Genomic DNA, 10,818 nt, shown 5'->3' with positions numbered 1-10,818 from the left:
CACCCCGACACTGCTCTATCACGCGTCCAACTCTATCACCCCGACACTGCTGCTACTAGATAGAGACGAATCCAAGGGAGCATTATAATCGCGTCATTTATTCCCCAACAGAATTGGAGAATACTGTGGTAGTTCAGAATTCGGAGAGATAGCTGGAGACAGCAGCGGGAAGCCGGGGACTCGTATAGTTCAGAGAGAGAACTGGAGAACTGGAGACGGATGGCGCCCAAGGCGGCGTCACTACTGTGGCTTCTCATGCTCTTCTCGTGCGCGTCGGCGATCGATCGCAGCCAGTTCCCTCCTCCTTCGGAGTTCCTCTTCGGGACCTCCACTTCTGCTTACCAGGTAGTACCCACACTTTATCTTATTTTCCAGACAATTAGTAGCAGTAGCAGCAAATTACAATCGTTTCTGCACATCTGGCCCGGAATCGGACAGATGTTGCTCGTGTTACCACCAAACGCGCCACTTCAGCTGGGCGCATGCCGCCGATCTGGGCGATCCGATCAGGGCAGCGAGGAGAACAGATACTACATGAGATCTTGCCTAACTGTTCAACAGCACAACAACTGCATTTCTGAAGAAATATAGATTGTTATAGTTAGCATTTTCTTCGTGTCTGCACATCGACATGCACAAGAATGGCCCGCCCAGCCCAACCAGTTGCCCCACCCAAGATCCAAATTTAACGGGCTGGGTCTGGACTCTAGGCATCCAACTGTCCAAACCTTGATGAGCTACCCGTCTCGTTTAGATTGGAGTTTCCAACCCAGCCGTATGTGGTCCACTTGTACATGCTTCGGGGTTGGCTGCTCTGCTCCCACCTGGGCAACGGGGGTGGCAGAACACCACCGCCGATCACGGCGGAGAGCTGGAGAGGTGCTTGTCCTACCGCCGAGATAGCTAGGCGCCGTGGAGGAGGGACAGCATTTTCTGAAGCCGCAGCCTTTAATATTGTCAACCACCCTATAGGTTGCTGATAGTGTATTCTTCAGATTGAAGGTGCATATTTGGAGGGTAAGAAAGGCCTAAGCAATTGGGATGTCTTCACTCATAAGCAAGGTAAAGCAATGAAATTTGTATTACTGCACAATTTCAATCTAGAAATAGTTCTTCCAATCCTTTTTATCTTGTTATAAACTTTGTTTTTTCATATGTCCTCTTTTTTAAGGCACAATTAAGGATGGAAGCAACGGCGATATTGCTGCTGACCACTACCATCGTTACATGGTATGTTTTCTGCAAATAAATGCACAGAAAACCTCATGATGGAAGGTAAGCTATACTACAAAATAAATAAACTGTAGCTATCTCCTACTCCAGGAAGACATTGAATTGATGCATTCCTTGGGTGTCAACTCATACCGATTCTCCATAGCATGGACAAGAATTCTGCCAAGTGGGTTTATCTTCTATGCACAATTGCTTCTTAAGGGATTATACTATTTGAGTCAAATAAAGATCATCTCCAAAATCTCTCCTTGCTGCAGGAGGCCGATTTGGGGATGTTAATCCAGATGGTGTAGCATTTTATAATGCGATTATCGATGCTCTTGTACAAAAAGGTATTAAAACACAAAACACATGCAACCCGAGCTAAATTTTGAGGCCTTGATGCATACTAGTTGGTAACAAGATGCATAACCAGGAATACAACCATTTGTTACAATATTTCATTACGACACTCCACATGAACTTGAAGAGCGGTATGGTGGATGGTTGAGTCCCGAAATAAAGTATGTATTTGTCTGTGCATCTTAATTTACTCTCATCTCCCCCAAAAGATGAAAAACAACTTAAACTTCCACCTGCTTTTCAGGAAGGACTTTGGTTACTTTGCAGAAGTATGCTTCAAAATGTTTGGCGACCGAGTAAAATTCTGGGTTACAATGAATGAGCCTAACTTATTGGCAAAATTTTCTTATATGGACGGACGGTACCCTCCTGGTCGTTGTTCCAAGCCATTTGGGAGATGTGCCTTTGGAAATTCCTCAATAGAGCCATACATAGCAGGTCATAACATGATACTTTCACATGCAAACGCTGTGAGCATTTACAGAAAGAACTACCAGGTACAAATTAGACTATTGTTGGATAAAAAGACAAGATTACCATGTGTCGTTTCCCTATAATGTTGTCAACATAACACCATCAGGTGGAGATTTTTATTGTGTCTTGATATTGATGCCACTTCACAGGAGAAGCAAGGTGGATTTATTGGAATTTCTGTCTACACAAGATGGTATGAACCATTGCGAAACAGCACAATCGACCTACTAGCAGTTGAACGGGCTATATCCTTCAATATTCCATGGTACTAATACTATCCTTTAGGATGTAACTGTGGATACGGATAATTAATATTTCGTTCTCATAAATTCAGAACATTTGTGTTCTTAAAAAGATTATAAATCTGTCTAATACAAGAAAACAGGTCAACAGGCTGATAAAAATCTAGAACACTCAGACTCTCTTTTCTGTAACTGGACATGCTTATTCTCCATTATTTATTTGGAATGAAATAAATATAACAAGCTTATTTCTTTTTATAGGTTTTTGGACCCTATAATTCTTGGTGATTATCCTCCGGAAATGCGCAGGATCTTGGGTTCAAACCTACCTCAGTTCACATTAAAGCAGAGGAAGAAACTGCATGTTACAAAATTGGATTTCATCGGACTAAATCATTATTCAACATGGTATGTGAAAGACTGCATCTTTTCACCGTGTGAACTGGATCCTCTAGATGGGGACGCGCGAGTGGTTAGTTTAGCAGAAAGAGATGGGGTGCTTATCGGTAAAGAGGTAACCATAAGATTGCTTAATACTAATTCGTTTTTAAGTCAGATTATAAAACATTATTGGTACAAGAACAACAAATAGTGATTGCAGTCTCACTCATGCAGACAGGAATGCCATACATTTATGATGTTCCACGCGGGATGGAAGAGGTGGTCGTGTATTACAAACAAAGATACAATAATACAGCAACATATATCACAGAAAACGGTGCGTAGCTCTTCGTCTTTTTTATCTTTTGATGTTTGAATAATCATTATTTGTCATTTTGAGTAAGACACTGCCTATTTGCCAAAGCTTAGCAAGTTCAGAAATAATCAAAGCATCAAAAGATAATTTGGAAGCACATAATTTGTCTTATTTCCTTCCAGAATTGCTTCCAATGCGGTCAGAACCAGTTTTAATGGAGCTTGCCTGTTATTGTAATGTTACTGTCTTACAGATCAATAATATTTTTGACATATGTGCAAGCTAACTCATATTTTCAGGTTACCCTCAAGCAAGCGACATCGACATGAGTGCTAATGATTTTACCAGTGACAAAGGAAGAATTAATTTTATAAGTGGCTACCTCAAATTTTTAGCCTCAGCCATAAGGTAATGTATGCAAGTCTGGACACCCCATGCATAGATTTGGCTTCCACCTATGCATTAGAATATTAGATGGGTACATGAAATATTCCGCACGAACATTTCATTGCAATATATCGTCGCTTGACATTGCTTGAGAATGCGAAAGAGAATTCAATACAATGCAGGGTTGTCCCTACCGGATGATTGATTGACCTTGCTGATGCTCCGTTCTCATGTTATAATTGTTGTTATGGGGGTGCTGCCAAATTGTTATTATGGCTACTTTTACTTCACTCTCTGAATACCAGCCCGCGTCTCTTGTCAAAAATAATTTGAAGGAAAGGAGTTGATGTACGTGGGTACTTTGTGTGGTCTCTTCTTGACAACTTCGAGTGGACGTCTGGATACACGGCGAGGTTCGGGCTCTACCATGTCGACTTCAAGACACAGAAGAGGACCCCAAAACTATCAGCTGAATGGTACAGAAATTTCCTCAATGGTTCACGTGTGACAAGAAAGTTCCAGGATGGATTCCAACCCCAGCGAAATTCTTCTTGAGACACTGATGGTTGTTTTCCCCGTGACTGGTTATTATGTAAACATTCTGCTTCATATACTGATCAGGATCAGAACATGAGTTTTTCTTCTGCACGATGAAAAGGGTTATCATATGGAATCTGGCAACTGAATGAAAGGGGAAATGTTTATTTGATGCTCCGTCTTGTAGAAACACAATCCATACGCCAGTCAATATAAAGTTGTAACTTGCAAAGCATCTGTATGTGTGAATAAATGAAGGATATCAAGGTCTTTGTTGCAAGAACATGTACATATTTAAGTTTGTCGATAAAGCATGCATGGCGTCAGTATTGTGGTAAGTTCATAAGGGCTATGAACAGATAGAGATGTCATGTGATGAGTCCCCTCTGATTTATATGTCTTCCTAGCATTGAAGTACTGATTTTTCAATGCTCATGTGGACTACAGGTTGTATGCACCCCCTCCGTTCAATAATAAGTATCAGGCTTTTAGTTCAAATTTGGATAAAAATAAACTAAAACCTCAACGTTTATTATGGATCGAAGGGACTACATGATTTGCTAAAACTTTATGGCTTCTTTTACGGTACAATTTACTAGTCCATAGGACTAACAGTATTTCGCATAAATCGTTGGGTAAGAAATCACGATAGGGATTTAATTTTGTTTGCTACTATGGTAAGTGCAATCGTGCCACATCACGATTTGACATTCTAATGATACTTACCATAGGTACATCTGGATCAAGCCCTTCCTACTTTATATACACCCACATGAACATCTGGGCGTTGCTACATGCATCTGGGCTTAAGACCTACTGCATTTGAAGGTGTGAGTAGTGGTCCAAAATACTGAAGAACAACAAATGTAGGAACAAGAATGCATCAATCCTCTTTATCCAGGCAGTCTTATACATGGGTTTTACTTTTACATGCATCTTATCAAGGAGTCCTACTCCGGTGCTCCCCCCTAACACAAGTTAAAAGGTTATATTCTTTTTTTTTGTTTTCCAACCTTAGGCCCGCTGACCCATATCCAGCCCATGTTTGTCCGTCTGTATACATACGGTATTTCCGTTCCTGATTTGGTGGGAAAATTGGTGGGATGACGTACGCGGAGACGTCTATGACCCTTTTTTATATGTCCTGCCTATTCGCATAAAATAATCGTACAAGATAACACGGGCCATACGGGCCTCTAGAGGGTCGTACGTACATATCAGATTTTTAAATTTTACGATCATATCCCCGCTTACGAAGGAGTATTAGAAAATCTCAACCATTATTGTTTATGACACAGCCTGAAATTTGCTAAGGGGGGAGCACCGGAGTAGAAGTGCTTATCAAGAAATGAAACCCGTCCTAGTCCCATTTCTTTATAGGCGTGATCATTGTGCATGACTATTGATGCTGCATTTCGACGTATAAAACAAGTGTACTTTTTTTTTAATGAATGGAGAGGGATCTGCATGCATGACACCTCTAGAATTCATGAAGTGTTGATCCGATTTTGTGATCCACATGCACGTATTGTTTTTCCACAAGAATTTGTCTAACAAATAAAATAAAGAAGGTATTATAAGGAAGGCCAAGCTAAGGAAACTAATATAATGAGGTTTCCTATATTAGATGAATGTGTTTTTTTTCTGCCAAATCTGCTCTTTAGTGGAAAAATACTACTCAGTTGGTTAACAAGTATTGATCAAGCAGGACCGCTGGATTTCCTAGGCTGGATGGTTGATATTTGCCGGTCCCTACCGTAAAAAACCTCAACTTTATACTTAGTTAATTCCTTATTTTGATGTATAACGATGCTCCAGCTCCAATAATTTACATCATATCCACAGCTAAACAAAACCATCAATGCGAACTAGAAGCTACAATATGATCATTCCTTCACATGTTGCATGTATGCAATGGATAGCCGAAGTAATTATTATTTAATGATAATAAGTTATACTCCCTCCGTTTCTATAAATAAGGCGCACATGTTTTATAAAATTTAAATTTGAAAGAAAATAGTTAGTAAATAATGATTATTTGATAGAAAATTGGTATCACAAGAAAGTGTTCTTCAATACGAATCCAACGGTGCCAATTTTGAGTAGCATAATCAATATATAATTGCTCAAATTTGGTCAAATATAAATCAGAAAAATCGTGTGCGGAGGAAGTACACAAAATAATAAAACACTTCAGTTACATTACCTGTGGCCTATCTTTGCATGATGATTTTGGTTAATTTTCATTTTGGTAAATTTTCAAGAATATTAGTGAATTAATGATTTGAATGCATTGCCATTTGATTCACAAGAACTTCCAAAAATCATCTGCATTAGTCTGCACTCCCGTTAAAGACCTACAGTTTATGTACTCATAATAATTACCTATATAAAAGTCGTAGGATTTTGCTGAAACCATAGCATTTTGATCAGTGTTCACGTCCTCTAATTTTACTGTAGATGGCAGCTCCACCAGTGAAGACGGGTGGATTTGAGTCAATTTTCTGCCTTTTTAATGTGCTAAATCGTGATTATCGGCCACCATCTGGTTCCCCTTCTTTTATCGCTCTAGATTGTTGCCGGTTCTCACGATTTTTTCGTGTGTGGTTCGTTTTAGGAAGTCGGACACCACTTGCGTGGGTATTGGATAAGCACGCCACCAATCTCAAACATCCCCATGCCCATTCCTCTCTCCGAGTCAATTTCTCTTTCTTCTCCTCTTCTCTCCAACCAACCAATGGGATCACGGGGATAGGAAGAATTGATAATAACCCTTGCAGCTCGCACGTCTTCCATCATATACTCCCTTTTTTCATCTGACTCACTTCTAACCCCCCCAATGCGGCTTTTTTCTGATTTACCCCTCAACCATTGTTATCTCTTTATTAATCTAAGAAGTTAAAAAACTAATCTAATTAAATTCCGAGTTGACTAATTTGCCCTTGTACATCTAGTTTCTTCATTTCATTGTTTGCCCCTCCTCTCTCATCCCCGACCTGGCCGCCACAGCTGTTGCGCCCTGCTGTTCGTGGCAACTGGCGCTTTGCCGCATTTTCGCCCCAACCACCGGCCTCCATTGTTGCCCCAAGGTAAGGAAACTTTCACCCCTTCTTTTTTGTGGATTTTGTGTTCTTGCTCTGCTACGGTTGATCTAAATCCGCTGAAACCCTAGGTGTTGAGGCAGGTAGACATGGGGATTTGAGTGGATGGGGCTGAAGGGTAGGTTTTCTACCCATGTGCCCATTTCTTGATTATGTATTGAAAATTCTGTTAAACATGCCAAAAGTGGGTATTAGCTAAATGGATACTGAACTCGGGAGGGTGGGTGGGGGTGGGGTTAAAAGAGAGGCAAAGGAAGAAAAGGGCATGGGCGCATGAGACGAAAATGGGTCGTTTGAATGCCCACCTCCGCGTTGTGGCTTGAACGGTTCTCAAATCACCCTTGGGCCTAGCCCAAGAGGTACCGCTGAATCAGCTATTCCACTACATCCTAGCCCGCTGTCGTCATTAGATTGCACACGTGGGGAAAGAGCGGGTGACTCCGTGTGTGCCATAAACCCCCTTACCACCCCCATTCCTTCCTCTCACTCTTCCTCTCCACTCTCACCCCCATCTGTCACATAGAACGTCAGCCGTTTCACTACCACCGACGAATCCATCGCATCGCTGCAATGAGGAAGAGTGTACTGGACGCGAAGAGGAAGGCAACTCCGTGCGAGCGCAACTGGCACATGCATCTCAGCCGCGACCTGAGCGGCGGCCTGCACGACGACCTCGACCTTGACCTCGCGGAGGCCGTCTCCTATGGAGTAATCATCTCCACCATCTCCTCCGACGCTCATCTTTTGTGGATCTGGAGGAAGATGAACATTGTTGCGGATTGCAATGACATGCACACTAGACTTGTTAAGGTAACCGCAAGGGTAAGGTTAGACTGCGGGTTAGTTCGGGTTGTCGAGATTTAGAACAATTTGGTAATGGTTATGACTATCACGGCTTTACCTTGCTTCTATTTGGTTGTTTTTGCTTGCATACAAGACACATTCTGTGTAGATCGGTTTTAGTTTTTCTCTAAACTGAGATTACTGTAGATGCGGGGAGAAGATAAGATTTTTTTCACAGTTCACTTTTGATCAATGGAGGCTAGTACTATTTATGCATGTTACATAGGCTGGTGATTTTAGCATGAAGTGGGATTATGAGCATTTAGCAGGTGTTGCACTCTTACCGAAGTGTTTGTGCTCTGTATTTGTTAAATGTTCAATTATCTCATAAATTGTTTAGTGCATGATTTATATGAGGGCTTCAATGTTTGCAGTTGGTCGATAATTAAAAACAGGGCAACGGACTACATGGAAGGGGTGAGTGAACCATGTCCATTGTACTAACAGTCATGGTTAGAATTGTACTAGGTTCACTCACACCGTCCCTATGATTTGTCTGTCCAAATATGAGGCCCATTTTCCTTATCATTGTGATGATGTTTGCTTTCTATGGTCGATGATTAAACTAGGAAACCATAATATCGGGGTGGATTTACTGAACCATGTACATTGTACTAACACTCATGGTTAGTAATGAACTAGGTTCGCTAACTCCATCTATGAAATATGTGTGCCCAATGATAGTATGAGGCCGTAAATATATGCATTGTATTTGTGTTATGTCTGCAATGGCCGAAAAAATATGTTTTAAGGATGATCTGGGGCCGTGCAAAAACACACTACTATTGCATGCTCCTTGGTCTTGCAGGACATTTCTTAGCTTGCACCTATCTATGAGGCTCCCTATGTTCTTAATGGATGCTTCTTGGCAAGTGAGTGAAATATGTCACCCTTATAGTGCCACAATGATTCTATCCAACCTTGTACATTGCACAAATAGTTCTTGTTGTGCAGGTACTTGGTTGGATAGCATCAATTGCGGTACACATTATTATCAATTATATATGAGGCCTTCTTTACAATGTGCTTCATGCTTGTCAATGCATGGTTATATGATGCCAATGATTAAAAATTGACACCTCAATGGTTGACGAGATAATCTGCATCCACCTAGTCTTCTTCATAAGAATATTGCTTTTTCGTCCTGCTTGGTGGATATAGATTCATCTCGCTGACTTGGGTGTGATAGATTGTATGAGGCATTCATTGTCATTATTCTTGTTAGTAAATGACGAATATATGCCGGTCCCAATGGTTATATGTGCATCATGTAGGATAACGTTGCATAGAAAACAAAAAATTTCCTACCGCGAGAACGCAATCCAAGCCAAGATACAATCTAGAAGACGGGAGCAACGAGGGGATGATCAAGACTAACCCTTGAAGATTTCCAAAGCCTATAAGAGTAGGCTCTTATTGCTGCGGTATACGATCACTTGCCGCTTGCAAAAGCGCGTAGAAGATCTTGATCACGGTGCCACGATCGGGCAGCACCTCCGTACTCGGTCACACGTTCGGTGTTGATGAAGACGACGTCCTTCTCCCCGTTCCAGCGGGCAGCGGAAGTAGTAGCTCCTCCTTGAATCCGGCAGCACGACGGCGTGGTGGCGGTGGCGGTGGAGATCTCCGGCGGAGCTTCGCTAAGCGTGCGGGAGAAGAGGAGGAGAGAGGGGCGGCTAGGGTTTGGGAGAGGGGGTGGCCGGCCACCTAGGGGTGCGGCCAAGCTATGGGCTTGTGGTGGTCAGCCCCTCTTCTATGCCCCTCATTATATAGGTGGAAGCCCCAAGAGTTGTAGTCCAAGTCTTCGAATAAGACCCCAACAACAAAACCTCCCATAGGTGGGAAACCTACTCAAGGGGAAATCCCACTCAAGGTGGGACTCCCACCCCTTCCTTGGGGGTTGGCCGGCCACCCTTGGGGAGTCCACCTTGGACTCCTCCCCTTTAGGGTTGGCTGGCCATGCAAGGTGGAGTCCCTCACGGGACTCCACTTTCCATGGTGATTTCTTCCGGACTTTTCTAGAACCTTCTAGAACCTGCCATAAATGCACCGGATCATTTCCAAACTTAGAATATGACTTCCTATATATGAATCTTATTCTCCGGACCATTCCGGAACTCCTCGTGATGTCCGGGATCTCATCTGGGACTCCGAACAAATATTTGAACTCCATTTCATATTCAAGTTCTACCATTTCAACATCAAACCTTAAGTGTGTCACCCTACGGTTCGCGAACTATGTGGACATGGTTGAGTACTCTCTCCAACCAATAACCAATAGCGGGATCTGGAGATCCATAATGGCTCCCACATATTCAACGATGACTTCAGTGATCGAATGAACCATTCACATACGATACCAATTCCCTTTGTCACGCGATATTTTACTTGTCCGAGGTTTGATCATCGGTATCACTCTATACCTTGTTCAACCTCGTCTCCTGACAAGTAATCTTTACTCGAACCGTGGTATGTGGTCTCTTATGAACTTATTCATATGCTTGCAAGACATTAGACGACATTCCACCGAGAAGGCCCAGAGTATATCTATCCGTCATCGGGATGGACAAATCCCACTTGTTGATCCATATGCCTCAACTCATACTTTCCGGATACTTAATCCCACCTTTATAACCACCCATTTACGCAGTGGCGTTTGGTGTAATCAAAGTACATTTCCGGTATAAGTGATTTACATGATCTCATGGTCATAAGGACTAGGTAACTATGTATTGAAATCTTATAGCAAATAACTTAATGATGTGATCTTATGCTACGCTTAATTGGGTGTGTCTATTACATCATTCATATAATGACATAACCTTGTTATTAATAACATCCAATGTTCATGATCACGAAACCATGATCATCTATTAATCAACAAGCTAGTTAAGAGGCATACTAGGGACTCCTTGTTGTTCACATAACACACATGTATCAATGTTTCGGTTAATACAATTAT

General features: G+C 42.0%; 1 protein-coding gene across 1 annotated transcript; it reads left to right on the top strand.

Moving 5' to 3' along the window:
- Positions 1-71: 71 nt before the first annotated feature.
- LOC124669654 (probable inactive beta-glucosidase 14) lies at positions 72-4,192 on the top strand. Its single transcript, XM_047206230.1, has 12 exons — positions 72-345; positions 996-1,062; positions 1,172-1,230; positions 1,324-1,399; positions 1,491-1,565; positions 1,649-1,736; positions 1,820-2,072; positions 2,199-2,314; positions 2,553-2,805; positions 2,907-3,009; positions 3,288-3,396; positions 3,711-4,192. The coding sequence occupies exons 1-12, from the start codon at positions 220-222 to the stop codon at positions 3,928-3,930; spliced, it is 1,545 nt and encodes a 514-aa protein (XP_047062186.1). The 5' UTR covers positions 72-219; the 3' UTR covers positions 3,931-4,192.
- The last annotated feature ends 6,626 nt before the right edge of the window (positions 4,193-10,818 follow it).

This window comes from Lolium rigidum, chromosome 7 (assembly GCF_022539505.1).
Source record: "Lolium rigidum isolate FL_2022 chromosome 7, APGP_CSIRO_Lrig_0.1, whole genome shotgun sequence".
In the NCBI taxonomy this organism is placed as follows: domain Eukaryota; kingdom Viridiplantae; phylum Streptophyta; class Magnoliopsida; order Poales; family Poaceae; genus Lolium; species Lolium rigidum.
This window is presented reverse-complemented; position numbering and strand designations above follow the sequence as displayed.